This window comes from Zonotrichia albicollis, chromosome 5, assembly GCF_047830755.1.
Source record: "Zonotrichia albicollis isolate bZonAlb1 chromosome 5, bZonAlb1.hap1, whole genome shotgun sequence".
Lineage (NCBI taxonomy): Eukaryota > Metazoa > Chordata > Aves > Passeriformes > Passerellidae > Zonotrichia > Zonotrichia albicollis.
This window is the reverse complement of record NC_133823.1, coordinates 44,000,511-44,014,714: the sequence shown is the minus strand read 5'-3', so window position 1 is coordinate 44,014,714 and position 14,204 is coordinate 44,000,511. Positions and strand designations below refer to the sequence as shown.

Here is a 14,204-nt window from a genome sequence, read left to right as displayed (position 1 = left end):
TTCTTACAGACCAAGGAGGGTATGATAAGCGAATGACCTGCATGTTGCAAAGCAAAGAATTGGCTACATGACAGATGAAATAAGATATAACAGGGGTAAGACTTAATGAACCACAATAAATATACTGCAAGCACTCTTCTGTGTATGCAAACCAGAAAATTAAATCCAGAGGATGCTGTTGGCTCAAAAAGCCAACCAGATCCTGAGCTCCCCTCCTCTGGAGGCCAAAAATATGAATGAACGAAAGCAATCTGGATCCTATTTGGTTGTTCAGCTCAGATGACTCATCTTCCCTGAGCTCTCATCTGAGCTCTTCTTAGGCTAACGACAAGGAAACAAACACAGGCAGAACAGTATTGAACTTTGCATCATTTTGGCAAAGTTGTTTTTCCAGGATTTTGTCACCAGATACTGCTTGCACTTCTTATAACACCTGTGCCCCACGAAACAACCAAAGGTTTAATAAGCAAACCATTCAGTTTTCTTTCAAGCCACCAATAATTTCTACTTGAGTCCCAGGACAAACTAAAATTTTACCCAAACTTGCTGTTTGATGGAGCTTAAGGCAAGCAGCTAGTCAGGGCAGCTCCCACAGGCTGTCTCCTTACGTGCAGTGTGCTCTCCTTCAGCTGTGACCCGAAATGTCCCATGCAGAAATAGAGCCACAGAGTGCAGAAGCCAAGGGGGAGACCCTGGGGATGCTCTGTGCTGAGTCAGCTACCCTCACACAGGAATGGTAATGTGAAGTGGTGGCTGTGACCCCTCTAAACCCCGTGGGTGAGGGAGGGAAAGAGTCACATTCCTAAGACAAGGCCAATAGCAATGCCAAGAGTGAGAGTCACAATGTATCGCTGCCCTCCTCTCTCAGGAACTCCTGCCCTTGCGAGTCTATTTGAGCATTCTATACAGCACTTAACTCCTGAAGGAACAGAGTGACACACAATTATTAAATGAAAAACAAATGTTGTAAGCACAATTTTATGACTGAAAGCAGTTTAATTGCCCTTGGATGAGATTTTTGGGTGACAGACTATGAGTTTTACCCTGCTTTGAATATTTGTGTGCCTCTGAGCTTGCTTACTTCCTTCACGTGTACTGACTACCCTTTAAAAGGTATCACCTCTCCTGACAAGTTTCTGGGTCCCCACCAGCAGAAAGTGGTGCCTTCTCGACTTCATGAAAAGGCTTTCCATCCTTCCTCACACATTCCAAAATCTTCATATCAATAGCAACTTGCCTGGAGGGGGAACGAGCTTGGCAATCCCTCGGCAGAGGGGTCTAGTGCTGCCCACCCCCATCGCGTGACATTGCGACGCTAATTGACCTTTTGGTAATGCCGACGCCAAAGTAAATCCTGTGATACCTCAGGTCCTCCGTTGGAAGGGTCGGGCCCTGCTGGCTCCAGAAGAGGCTGCCGGGGGTCGCACCGGAGAGGAGGATGCGGCCGCGAACCCGCCGCTGCCTGCGCTTCCCTCCGCCGGGCCCGGGCGGCGCTGGCGGCCGGCGCTGACCGCCGTCGAGGCGGCAGCGAGACACCGCCCACGGCGGGGGTGGCCCCGCGAGGGTCCGGGGACGCGCGGGCGGCGCCGCAGCAGACAGGAGCCGGGGACCGCTGCGCATCGGCAGCGCCCGGAGCTGCGAGGGAGCCGGGGAGGGATGCGGGCACCGCCGCCCGCCGGGGCGACACCTCCCCGCGTCCCGCACTGACGGCCTCCCCTCCGCCGGCGCTCTCCTCGGGGCTCCCGGGGCCGCGCAGCCCATGGCCAGCTCCGCGCAGCCCCCGGCGGCGGCGGGGGGCGCCGGCCCCGACGGCGGATCCCTGGCGGGGGGCGGCGAGACCTTCGGGGACCGCTCCCTCAGCCAGGGCCTGAGCGTGCTGGTGGGGCTGGGGCTCTGCGTGACCATGCTGGGGCTGGGCTGCGCCGTGGAGCTGGGGCAGCTGGGGCAGCAGCTCCGGCGGCCCGTAGGGCTGCTGCTGGCACTGCTGGGACAGTTCGTGGCCATGCCGCTGCTGGCCTTCCTCCTCGCCCTCATCTTCGCCCTGGACGAGGTGGCGGCCGTGGCTGTACTGCTGTGCGGCTGCTGCCCCGGGGGCAACCTCTCCAACCTCATGTCGGTGCTCGTCGACGGCGATATGAATCTGAGGTAGGTGCCCCGCCGCCCCTCGCCCCTAGCCGGCCGGGGGCTGCGGCGGCCCCGGGAAGCGGGGAGGGCTCGCTGGGCATCTGCCGCCGGTGGAGCCGGGACGGACGGGCGGGTGGGCACGGCGCGCTGGGAATCGCCAGCACTGCTCTCCTGCCTCTGCCGTGGAGGATCTTACAAGAGCCCGACACACGCTTCCTGCCTCCTTCCCTAAAAAGCTTGTGTGCCCGCGCCCTGGCCGGAGCAGGGAAGGGGGTGGAGGATGGAGAGGGGGGAGAGGGGAGCGAGCGAGCTCTTGCCGTGAGAAGTGCCCGGCAGGCTGCAGAAGCCGCTTCCCGCGGGGGTTGGAGCTTCCCAGGGTCGCCCCCCGGCCGGGCGCGCGGGTGATGGAGCATTTCTTTGGTTCCCCCGGCGCAGCATTATCATGACGGCCTCCTCCACGCTGCTGGCCCTCTTCCTGATGCCCCTCTGCCTCTGGATCTACAGCCGCCACTGGATCAACACGGCCGTGGTGCAGCTGCTGCCCCTGGGGGCGGTGAGCCTGACGCTGGGCAGCACCTTGCTGCCCATCGGCCTGGGGGTGCTCATCCGCTACCGGCACCCCCGCGCCGCCGACCTCCTGGTCAAGGTAGGCACGGCGCCCGGAGCGGAGCGGGGCGGCCACGCCGCGGGGAAGGAGCGGGCGGCACCCGGGACCGGGAGCCGATGGCAGCGAGCGTTGTGGTCTCTCCAAACTGGTGTTAGTGTCACACAAGCACGTTCAGCTACTTAGGTGAAATACAAAGACTTTTAGTCCTGAAATAAAACGATGGGACAGAGAAAGGGAGAGAAAGGGCGGGTGACCCCCCCTATCGCAGCACACAGGAGGCAGGGCAGCGTGGTGCTCTGCCCCAGCAGGCATCCTGGACCCTGTAGCAGAGGCCTTCTCTGACATCCTACTTTCTCCCCAGTCTTGTTGCACCCAGATCAGGCAAAACCAACCTGCAGGCACAGCCACACTTCCTTAAAATGTGCAACTAAATTAGCTTCATTGAAAAAGGAACAATGAGGCACAAGTCCCAACTCTTGTTTCTCAGCAAGTCATCCCAAAGCAAAATGATGGAGGATGACCTCAGCCCATTCCTTTCCTGAGATATGATCAAACACTACCAAAATCCCAGGCCAGGAGCAAACCTGGGAAGGGCAGTGCAAACACGTTGGGCCATTTAGATTCTTTAGCAAGCCTCTAACTGCTGTGCTTATCCTTTCAAAATATTAGCCCTCATGTTGTTTATCAATATCTCTATCTGTTGCCAGATTTCCCTGTGGTCCCTCTTGGTGACTCTGGTGGTCCTGTTCATCCTGACTGGGACCATGCTGGGCCCAGACCTGTTGGCACAGATTCCTGCGTCTGTCTATGCCATTGCAGTGCTGATGCCTCTGGCAGGGTACGCCCTGGGATACGGCTTAGCCACGGTCTTTAAAATGCCCCCACACTGCAGGAGAACAGTATCTTTGGAAACAGGGTGCCAAAACGTCCAGCTCTGCACCGCCATCCTAAAGCTCACCTTCTCCCCGGAGCTCATAGGGAGCATGTACATGTTTCCCTTGCTTTATGCGCTTTTCCAGTCAGCAGAAGCGGGACTGTTTGTGCTGGCATACAAGATGTACGGAAAAGACAGCTACAAGCAAGATGCACTTGGTGAAGAGGAAGACACAGATATTTCCTACAAGAAGCTGAAGGAAGAGGAGGTAGCTGATACTTCATATGGCACAGTAACCACAGAGGAGCACAACTCCATTCAGATGGAGCCGACTCAGACGGCGCTTTAGGCAGGACAAAGAGGTAACTCCCAGAGACGTGAATGTGTGTTGTGCTTGCAACCAGGCTGGGGCTGTGCTCGCTGCTGTGCAAGTGGAGCTGCCCAGCCTCTATCGTTTCTCCAGCTACTCCCATTGTACAAGGTGATATGTGTTTATTACCATGACAGTTCTACTTCCTCAAAAGTAAATGTGAAGAAAAAAAAAAAAAAAAAAGAAAAAAAAGAACAAGCATCACTGCAACACAAACCAGTAACTAAAACTTCATGCAAGAAAGCTGCTGCCTGGCTGAGTGCAGCAGGAATGGGTAGAAGGAAGAAACAGGGTTCTACAGAGTAAACACCAACTCACTGTCAGTTCAGATGACAGGAAAAACCACGTGGCATGTGTATCTCTGTGCCTCCCATCTGCTGTAAAGCATTGTTCTCATTGTTGTCACCACAAATACATGGCGAAGCCAAACCAAACCCGTGTTCTCCCCTGTTTACTCCCTCGGAAGCAGTTAATAGCCGCGCTACCTGTTTCAGCTGGGGAGCTGTGAGGGGGGTGGGGGATGGCCCAGGGCCGCGCACCAGGTGGGGATGGTGAGAGGCCAGGGGAGCCGGGCCCCGCCCCGGGGGTATTTAAGGCCACTGTCCGGGGGTTGCCCCGGGTCCGGTGCGATGGCCGAGGAAGCGATGGCGAGCTACCTCTACACCACCTACCACCCCTACTCCTACCGCTACCCACCGCCCAAGGGCAGAGGAGGGGCGGCGAGTGACTGGCGCCCGCGGGGCAGCAGCAGCTACTACTCGGGCTACGGGGAGGCGGCCGCCGAGTACTTCGACAACTACCAGCGGGAGCAGCTGAAGGCCATCCTGTCCCAGGTCAACCCCAACCTGACGCCGCGGCTCCGCAAGGCCAACACCAAGGAGGTGGGCGTGCAGGTGAACCCGCGGCAGGATGCCTCGGTGCAGTGCTCGCTCGGGCGCCGCACGCTGCTGCGCCGCCGCCCCGGCCCCGCCGCGCCGCAGCCCCGTGAGGCGCAGCGAGAGCAGGAGCTGGGCAGCCCCGCCACCACCAACACCCGCGCCGTGCGCTTCCCCCGCACCATCGCCGTCTACTCGCCCGTGGCGTCCCGCAGACTCACCGCCTTCCTGGAGGAGCCGAGCCCGGAGCCGGAGTGGCAGCCGCAGCAGCAGGACAAGGTGCCGGCCGTCGAGGAAGAGCCGGCCGCTCTGAGGGAGCAGAGGGCGGCGGAGGCGGCTGCCGTGAGGGCGAGCTGGGAGAAGCCCCCCGAGGTTGGCGCCGAGCCGCTGGAGCAGCGCTGGGCCGAGCCACTCGGGCAGCGCTCGGCCGCCCCCCCGGAGCCGGCGACGGAGGCAAGCCAGGAGCAGCTGGCAGAGCTGTCAGCCCAGGCAGGGGCGGCAGAGCCGTCAGCCCTGGCAGAGCCGTCAGCCCAGGCAGGGGCAGCAGAGCCGTCAGCCCAGGCAGGGGCGGCAGAGCCGGCAGAATCCCCGGCCTCACCCCAGAAGCAGCAGCAGGCGTCGGCAGGCAAGATCCGCCTGCGCTTCCAGGTGAGTGTCGGCCGCGGGGGAGCGGAACGGGGCCGGGCAGGCCCGGGAGGGGCCGCACCGTCGAATAACATTTTCCCCGTCAGTTCCTGGAGCAGAAGTACGGGTACTACCACTGCAAGGCCTGCAACATCCGCTGGGAGAGCGCCTACGTCTGGTGCGTGCAGGGCACCAACAAGGTAGGGTCGGCTCGGATTGCCCCGGCGAGCGCTCCTCGCCGCCGCCCTCCTGTTGACCCCGGCCTTCCTCACAGGTCTATTTCCGTCAGTTCTGCCGGACCTGCCAAAAGCCCTACAACCCGTACCGCGTGGAGGACATCACCTGCCAGGTAAGGGACCCTGCCCTGCCCTGAGCCCGGCCTCTCCCGGGCCCGGCTGCCCGCGCTGACCGCCGCCTTCTCCCCTCCCTCAGAGCTGCAAGCAGACGCGGTGCACCTGCCCCGTGAAGATGCGCCACGTGGATCCCAAGAGGCCCCACCGCCAGGACCTCTGTGGGAGATGCAAAGGGAAACGCCTCTCCTGCGATAGCACTTTCAGTTTCAAATACATCATCTGAGTGGGATATGGGGTTCTTTGTTTTTGTTTAGGGCTCTTCAAGAAAACTGCAAGTAGAGCAGATTTTTTTGTTGTTGTTTTTGATGGTATTGTTGAAGGTAATTGGTGAGATGTAACTAGGAAAGCATGAAAATAAAAGCATTGCAAAGCATACTCCAATTCTCAGGTGGGTTTGTGTCCAGCTCAGAGGGTGCATATTGTAAATTCTGTAACTTGCACGGGCAACAAGCCTAGAGGTATATTGTAAATTGGTGATGGTCTTGGAAGCATCTGACTAGGTGGAAATGGTTTCTGTTATGGCTCCTGCTCTTGAACTAATCAAATGCTTGAAGTTAACATCAAATTGACATCTGCAGTAGGTAGACCATCCTTCATGATGAACAAAACACCAGTAGTATTCACTTGTTTTGCACACCTCTATTCAATATATAAAGTATCCTGCACCTGTTCTTCATCACTAGAAAATGATTGAGAAATGCTGTGTAAGTACTGAATCACTTCTACTGCTACTGGCCTGCATTTAGCTAAGTTGGTGTTTTTGTCTGTAAGTTAAAGTGAAAGCTTTTCAGGGATGGTTCTCACAAAGTGCTGAGGAGTGGAGTCACTGATGTTATGGTGAGGTCTCTTGGTAAATGTATTGCTCATCTCACACAAGGTTACAGAGAGAAGTGACACTTCAGAGGAGCAAGATGCAATAATACTGCATTTGCTTGGCTTCCTTTTCAACCTGCAGGTGAAGTGCAAGAGCAGTGCACTTGGTGGGTTATACTTGAGGAGTTTGATTTAATTACAGTTTAGATGCCTGCCATCAGAAGGACTGACACTGCCACACTCCTCTGGGGTTGCAGCTAGGGATTGTGCTGTTGTGTTTGGCAGTAATGGCAGAAGCAGCACTGGTTACTTGCAGATGATGCTCTCTGTGGGGTGGTGGTGCTGTCTATAGGAACACCATGCTTCAGGCAAGTGTTACAAGCTGGCTCTGTGACCAATGTACAGCATCACCATCTGAGCAGGTTCACAAGCTAGCAAAACCTACACCACTGCCCCAGTCTACCTTTTAGCTGTGAAGCTGGAACAACTCAGATGAAGACCTGCTTTTCTGAGAATGCTACTGGCACTGTTAATTTTTAAATTTGGCATAGTCACCAAGCCTTTTGCAGAACTCTCAAGATAACTTCTCTTTCAAAAGAGTGATTTTTTTTTTAATATTTGCTGTAGCAAACTTTTCTACATCTATATCCAGCTTACTTGAGAGACCATTCTGTTAAATGCTAAAGAGAGAATCAGTCTGAGTCCATGCTGTACAACAGCTTCAGTGCCAGTTTCTGTAAGTGGCAGTGAGTGTTATTTCTATATGCTTCACTCATCTTGCTGTAAATTCCTGCCTTATTTCAATATGCCCCTTGAACCTGCTGCAGTAGGCTTAATGCCTCAGTGTCAATTTATTGCAAAGTAATTTTATTTATTCTTGCTGCATTCATTATTATAGCAGTGTGAGGCATTCTGGGAAGTAGATCTACTTCCAGAGAAAAGCATGGTTCTATTTCAGGCTTCTACCTGAACTGTTTTTCCATGTATCACAGTAAAAGGAAACAAGTTTTTTTTTTTTAATTTACCAGCTCACTCAGACTTTCACAGCCAATTCAATTTGGAAAGCTGCCCTGCAGCTGGGCAGGGTTCTGTTGTAGATGCACATGCCTTGTACTCACCTGTTGTTACTGTGATGAGCAGTGGCAAGCCTCCAGCTTGAGGAATGCCCCTGGGGCCCTCTGCAGCCCCCTGGCCCCACTGCCTCATTTTGCAGTGGCAGCTGTGATCTGGGATGTCTTTATTTCTGAGCATATTCCCCTCCAAGGATGTTTTTCAATGTTTTCCTCTTTGCCTTCCCCATTCTTGTGGCTGTAGTGTGTTCCCCATGCATGCATTGAGAAACTGACTGTGATGAGTCTGTGCACCTTGGTAATGAGTGAGAGAACTGAAACCCTGTGCCATGTCAGTGTGAAGCCATGGCAATGGCAGCAGCTGAATGCTTCCTATTTATATAGGCATCCTTACAAAACATGGCTTTGAGGATTACTTGCTGTGAATGTGGTGACTCTTACATGATTATCAGTACTAGCCCAAAGTGAAATCTAGCAACACTTAAAGGCTGTCATCCCCACTAACTACAGTCAAGGCAGCATTGGTTTTGCATGATAAGATGTAGTACAGGCTTAGCTGATGTGAACTGAGTAGCAGCAAGGAGGCACCCCTGCTTCCATCAGCTACTGCAAGGCTCTGTGGCTTGGAGGAGTCCAGTGCAGAGGGCAGCCATATTAAACAGGCTTTCCTTAATCCTGTAGCATTCCTCAGTTCCAGAGTAGCTCTACATGTCATCCCTCTTACATAAATATGTTCTGTGCTTTCACTGCTTGATGCCCAAGTACAATTCTGTACTCTAACTATTTTTCAGCTTTACTGCCATGCCATGTCCATGACAGCACACACTGATGGTGGGCACTGGTTCCTGGACTCAGCAGGAAGGAAAGTTCCTCCTGACCTACTGTAATTATGCAAAGTGGAAGGGTGACAGTTATTCCAAGCTATCCTGAACTTGCCCTGTACAGCTTTTTCACAGAAATTCTTTTGCAAATGTTAGCTCAGTCAATGCTGTATTTGCTGCATCTTACAGGGGCTGTTTCATGTTTTGTTTCTACACAGCTTTACCACAGCTTTGGATTGAGCACAGGCCTGGCACCATGTAATGCAGGGTGACAGCTCATGCAGTAGATGAGTCATGTTTGAAAAGCTTAATGAAATTAAAGCAATATCAAAAGACAGTCATCTAACATGATTCTGCTCAATAGTGCAGGTTCCACTAGCCATTTTAAATGGAGGAAGATGTGTAACATAAGGAATTACATATATGAATTCAGGTTTGAGTTTCATGAGAAATCCAGTAACAGCTTCAGACGATGCCTAGAAAAATGCTGCTGCAATGACAGGACATAAAAGGGAAAAAATGTTTTCAGGGCACCCAGGCCTCAGTTGTCAGTGTTTAATCTCTTTAGCTAAAGTATTTAAACTCTAGCTTGTAAAAATACACAAAATGAGAGATACAATGTCTTTTATTTTTACAAAAAAAGCTGGTAAAAGATGATGTAAATAAAAGTGTAATGCACCCCTAAATAAAACTACCTCTCCCCTGTAAATACTTGTTAAATAATTAAGAACACCATCTACAGTACCACAAAACCATCAAAATAATTAAATTTTATCAGGGACAGGGGAAAAAAAATACAGTGAATATGAATGTGCCTTGACCAGTTACAGAACTTGTTAGGATAACATAACTACTGTCAGCAGTCCAACAGCGTGCACAGTGCCTTTAATTAATGCATTTCAGCATAATTACATTTCTAGTGGGGCCTAATTCCCCCAAAAAAGGCAGAGCTAAGAATTTCAATTCTACATTCTAAACTCTGGAATTAGAGCCCATTAAAAAAGATCACAGTGGGTAAGAGATGTATATAAAAATACTGGGTGTTCCTTTCAAATCACAGGAGTTGTGGGACTACATTCTTTTTTTTTCTGGTTTTTTTTTTTTTTTTTTTTTTTTTTTCCTACAAAATGCTATTGGTTTCAACAGAATCCAGTTTGTTTTATGCTACAGATTTTGACACTGAACTATGAGTATATTGCCTGTTTGCATGTTTTGGTAGTTGGGTTTTTTTGTCTTTTTTTTTCCTGTAGTCCCAATTCCTTAGGCTTCAGTTGAGTCATGAAGATGCATCTACATGCCTTCAAACTCGTCAAACCCTGCAGGCTACTCAGACTGCAAGTACTGCATGTGATTACCAAGAGGGAATGCCCCCTTCGCCTCATAGCTTTATACACCTACTGTTTTAACAGTGCATTGCACAAATTTACATGAAAAATACTGGTTTTGCACTATACAGTTTCTAGAATATATACAGAATAAAATAAGTTAACTTCTAATGAGAATTTGCTGATGGGCAGCATATATCTTTAATATACATTTTAAAGTCTCTGCAGGCAGCTACTTTTTGGTTAGTTGTTATCAGTATTTTAACATAAGCACTGGTCAGAGAACTGAGCAGCATTCCAATAAAGTTAACAGATATATTATTTCTTTTAGAAACACTGGGAAATCCCAGTTTAAAATATTATTAAATGTCCTAACATTTACACACTATGAGGATTAGATCTAATAAAATAAAATTTCTTCAAAAATAATCTTGCAGCTCTTTTAAGCATGCTCTGAGACCTTATTTAACAATCATCCATACCTTCAAAAAAACAACTGTCACATAGCCATACATTCTAACTCACACACGTTATTTCCTTATAACAGACAACAAAAGCAAATAAAACACTGAGAAGTCAATGGTTTTTGCAGTCTATATCATTCTACTCATGTTTGACTGCACATTCTTCATGACATTGCAAAGTGTCTCATTAGGTGTTAAGCTGATGCTTTTACTGCTGGAAAGCCAGGAAGCCTTGCAGGTCTTCAGCCAAAATAAACCAGCCTTGATTTTAGCCTCATCCCACCTGCGATATTGATCCAACCTCTAGAGGCTGTTTTTGCAAACATCCTTTATGGTTCTGTTACAACAGAAAATAATGCATATGTATGCATTGTGTTTAAGCCCTTTTCATGTAGTTTTTATACATAAATTTAATAAAAAAATACTACTGCCACACAGGCTGCTGTGTAGAAAGAGCAGTCAAGAAGGATGTTCACTTCACTTTTCAGGGTTTTACTTGTGATGAAACAGTTTCTTGCTGTGATAAAAGTGTGTTGCTTGTCAGGATTGCTGGAGGTTTGTTTTTGTTTTTTTGTGAAAGGTGCTCAATAATAGTCTGAAGTATCTTCATGATCAGTTCTTTTCTAAATGACAGCTGTTCAGAATCCAGTGGTCACAAGATTTATTCCTGTTTTGATCTTCCCTAGAAGCTGACAGGATTGCACCATGCGGAGAGACTCTCGGATTTCTAGATTAAGTTCCATCAGCTTTGAGCTGGCCTCAGACATGTCCTGGTTGGAGCCCACTACTGCAAAGCTGCCAGTCTGGCCAAGGGTCTGATGACGGAAATAGATGTGCAGCAACGTTTGAACTGGGTCATCTTCAGAGCTGCCAAAGATGTCGTGGGGCCAAATAGATCTGTAAACATACAGTTTGGATTTAAATGTTACAAAAAAAAGTTTAAATGTTCTTTTAAAAGACATTTGAACAGAAGACAGGAAAATGCAAGGGAAAATAACATGGAATTTGGATTTAAAAATCAAAAGTTAAAATACTTTTAAGCAGATATTTGAACAAAAGACAGAAAAATGCTAGAGGCAAGTTTCTTCCACAGAGTCCTGGTAAATAACAGTATAATTTTTCAGATATAAATTCTAAATAAGTACTACTAAAATTGCTTTTTACTTCTTAAATTACTGAAAAGAAAACCCCAAAACTTGTAATGAAGCAACAGCACTTGTCCTTTTCAACAAGGACATCTAACAAGAACTGAAATTATAAAAAAGGAATAGTACTAATCCCTGTTTTTAATTTAAAAATGTCTGTTAAGAAACTCGAGATCTGAAAGCAATCCTTAAAAACTTACCTGAAAGCCTTGACCTGTGCCACAGCTGACACAAACTCCTTGTTTCTCAGGGTTTCAATGAGGGAGTGAATAGCTGTTTCTGTGCTAGCTTGGGCAGCCTCTGCAATTTCAATTTCTTCAATACCACTGTCAGACACTGCCTCGGCCTCTTTCAGGCAGCTCTCCAAATGAGCAAGTTCTTCAGACATGTTTATTACCTAAAACAAGTATAATTTATCTCTTTTAGTTTAAATGTATTTCAAACCAAAATAATTTTCAGAAGATCAGGTTTTTATTTTTCATCCTCTGTGCAATAAAGAGAAATAGAAAAAGAACACCCAAATATTTTCTGCGGATGCTTAAGTATACAGTTAATGGCCCAAGCCTGCAAGTCAATTATTTGGGCTTTCCCTGATGAAATTTCCCTCTTAGTTATTTTAAAATTTATTAAAAAAAATAAATTCTTTTCTTCTTATATTACTTAATAAGAAACTGAGAAGATTAAAACATTTCAGAAAGGTATTAATTACCTCTCAGAAAAGTATGACAGCAATGGTGCCATTACAAGGACATCTTAAATACAAAGGAAAAAATCTGGAAGATGGTAACCCAGTACAGTAACAGTAGTGCAGCCAGGGTATATAATAATGTCTTTGGCTTTAGCTGCAATGCATGAATAGAACACAAGGCCATTTCTCAGAACATGGTTCTGCATCTGACTAACTTAGGCGAGAAGTGGGACTGATGTGATGCCAACCTTCCACAGTGTTCTTCAAACCCAAACTTATTTGCAGCCTCTACAAAAATCTGGAAATTCAAGTGAGGAACATGGAGTTTTTTCTGAAGCTACTCATAAACAAAACACTTTCAGTCAGGATTTTCATGTTCCTCCCCTAGTATATCAAGCAAGACCAAGGCTACTTCTTTTTTCTGCTACCCCTGTTTATTGCGTTCCCAGGGGAGAACTTACAGAAGGCATTATTAGTAGCATAATGCACACAACTCAACATCACATATGGACCACATGTGCACAGCTCAAAAACACTTCTTATTTCTGAAGTTACTACAACTACAAATCAGGCATAAGAGGTGCTTATGTTCTACTAACTGTGCTTAGGATGGGGACTAAGGTTGCTGAGTAATTGAATGGTGGCTGAAGTGACAGAGTTAAATAATCAGTTGGTACAAAATGGTGGTGTTTGCTGTAGGAAACACCAGGGCTATGGAAAGGCTCAACTCTTCTGAGTGGACTTGATGTGCCTTGATTGTAGCTTGATTAGAATACACCAGGAGTGCCACTGAAATACTTGAAATCCTCATCATTGGACTCCCTACGTTCCTGTCTTTTTTTAAAGAGCTTTCAAGCTGTACAAAAATCAACACAGATAATTGAACATCTCAGAAAATTACTGTAATCTCTACTTAAATATTTTATTAATTGGCTATAAAACAGCTGGAACCCTCTTCCAGTTTCTAAAAGGATGTCCCACTGATGAAAATGTTATCAAAATGTGTTTTAAATTGTCTGCTTTTAAAATGTCAACAATTACTAGCTGAATGGCATGGTTTTCATTACCTCTGCTTCTTTTTTGATTGTTTTTACTTGACTGATGAGTTTGCAATAGGCTTGGAACAGAAGCAGCAACTGGAAATGCAACTTGTATAGCCTCCGACACAACTCCAGCTCCTACAAACGTAAACAACACTGTTACATTCAGGAAGTGCAAACCTCCTACTAGCCAGTGCAAGAGACAATAAATCACAACTTCTTCAGTAGAGTGTGCAAAATTAGAAGTAGTTAATTTGGCTACTAAAGAAAATGCCAAAAATATTTAGAAGCTAACATACAGTAAGCTAATGAAAAGCAGGTGAAAGCTTCATTCAGTTCTAGATTAACAAGCAGCCTCTCACTGAGATTTGAAGTTCACCTTATAATAAGTTACATTTCCAAGAAAGGGGGCGGAGTGGGATGTGAAGTGATTCAAAAGGCATTTTGAAATGTCTGGAACATCTCAAGATTTCATGTCTTAAAACCAAGAGTTTCATAGATCACTTACTTTTATTGTTGATATTTTACTGTTTTAAATTCAAGATCTAATATCCAAAAGAAGCAGTTGTGGTCCATAAGTATAGGATCTTTTATAACCATTAATATTTATATTGTAAGCACAGTATATAAACTGGCCCTTAGCTTACACTGCCTGACAGAGTAGGAAGAGAATAATTCCATTCCTGGAGGCAAGAATAATGTTTTCTTTATAAAAGGTAGCTCTTATTCTGCTTTAGAAAATAACACATGATATATTCTTAAGGAAATGAAATAGCAGTATTAATTTATGCACTGTCTTGCTTCCATTTTTATGCCTCTAAAACACTAGTCAGAAATGCAGACAGTGTTAATACTGCTTCACATACAGACACAAAAGCTAGTGCTAATGGAATAATCTTTATAACATTCTACTAACTACAGGATCCTATTATCTACAAAGGACCAACAGTCTAATGGGTTAGATGATGCAAAACTGAAGCACACAGCATTTCTGTAAAAGTCTAGGACAAG

At 47.5% G+C, this 14,204-nt stretch overlaps 3 protein-coding genes across 13 annotated transcripts in view; 2 read left to right on the top strand and 1 right to left on the bottom strand.

Annotated features, from left to right (window-relative positions):
• The first annotated feature begins 1,434 nt into the window (after nt 1–1,434).
• Nucleotides 1,435–4,173, top strand: SLC10A4 (solute carrier family 10 member 4). Its single transcript, XM_074541527.1, has 3 exons — nt 1,435–2,145; nt 2,560–2,770; nt 3,439–4,173. Exons 1-3 carry the CDS (start codon nt 1,760–1,762, stop codon nt 3,952–3,954), a joined length of 1,113 nt encoding a protein of 370 aa, XP_074397628.1. The 5' UTR covers nt 1,435–1,759; the 3' UTR covers nt 3,955–4,173.
• Nucleotides 4,174–4,322: 149 nt separating this feature from the next.
• Nucleotides 4,323–9,628, top strand: ZAR1 (zygote arrest 1). Its single transcript, XM_014269157.3, has 4 exons — nt 4,323–5,498; nt 5,582–5,674; nt 5,749–5,823; nt 5,907–9,628. The coding sequence occupies exons 1-4, from the start codon at nt 4,524–4,526 to the stop codon at nt 6,048–6,050; spliced, it is 1,287 nt and encodes a 428-aa protein (XP_014124632.2). The 5' UTR covers nt 4,323–4,523; the 3' UTR covers nt 6,051–9,628.
• The window catches only part of FRYL (FRY like transcription coactivator), a 159,742-nt gene continuing 155,145 nt past the window's right edge, over nt 9,608–14,204 (bottom strand). For all 11 annotated transcript variants that reach the window (XM_074541522.1, XM_074541521.1, XM_074541523.1 and 8 more), the window contains 3 exons: nt 13,221–13,331; nt 11,666–11,862; nt 9,608–11,217 (listed from right to left, as the gene is read on the bottom strand). In XM_074541522.1, the coding sequence (XP_074397623.1) occupies nt 10,959–11,217; nt 11,666–11,862; nt 13,221–13,331 (567 nt within the window). In that variant the 3' untranslated portion in view covers nt 9,608–10,958. The remainder of the gene's footprint in view (nt 11,218–11,665; nt 11,863–13,220; nt 13,332–14,204) is intronic.

What these genes read in the sequence shown, in the direction of transcription:
- SLC10A4 (XM_074541527.1), top strand. Translation starts at nt 1,760, where the DNA reads ATGGCCAGCTCCGCGCAGCCCCCGGCGGCGGCGGGGGGCGCCGGCCCC. An exon ending in GACGGCGATATGAATCTGAG is followed by an intron (nt 2,146 to 2,559) that starts GTAGGTGCCCCG and finishes CCCCCGGCGCAG; the next exon opens with CATTATCATGACGGCCTCCT. An exon ending in CCGCCGACCTCCTGGTCAAG is followed by an intron (nt 2,771 to 3,438) that starts GTAGGCACGGCG and finishes ATCTGTTGCCAG; the next exon opens with ATTTCCCTGTGGTCCCTCTT.
- ZAR1 (XM_014269157.3), top strand. Translation starts at nt 4,524, where the DNA reads ATGGTGAGAGGCCAGGGGAGCCGGGCCCCGCCCCGGGGGTATTTAAGG. An exon ending in AGATCCGCCTGCGCTTCCAG is followed by an intron (nt 5,499 to 5,581) that starts GTGAGTGTCGGC and finishes TTTCCCCGTCAG; the next exon opens with TTCCTGGAGCAGAAGTACGG. An exon ending in GCGTGCAGGGCACCAACAAG is followed by an intron (nt 5,675 to 5,748) that starts GTAGGGTCGGCT and finishes CCTTCCTCACAG; the next exon opens with GTCTATTTCCGTCAGTTCTG.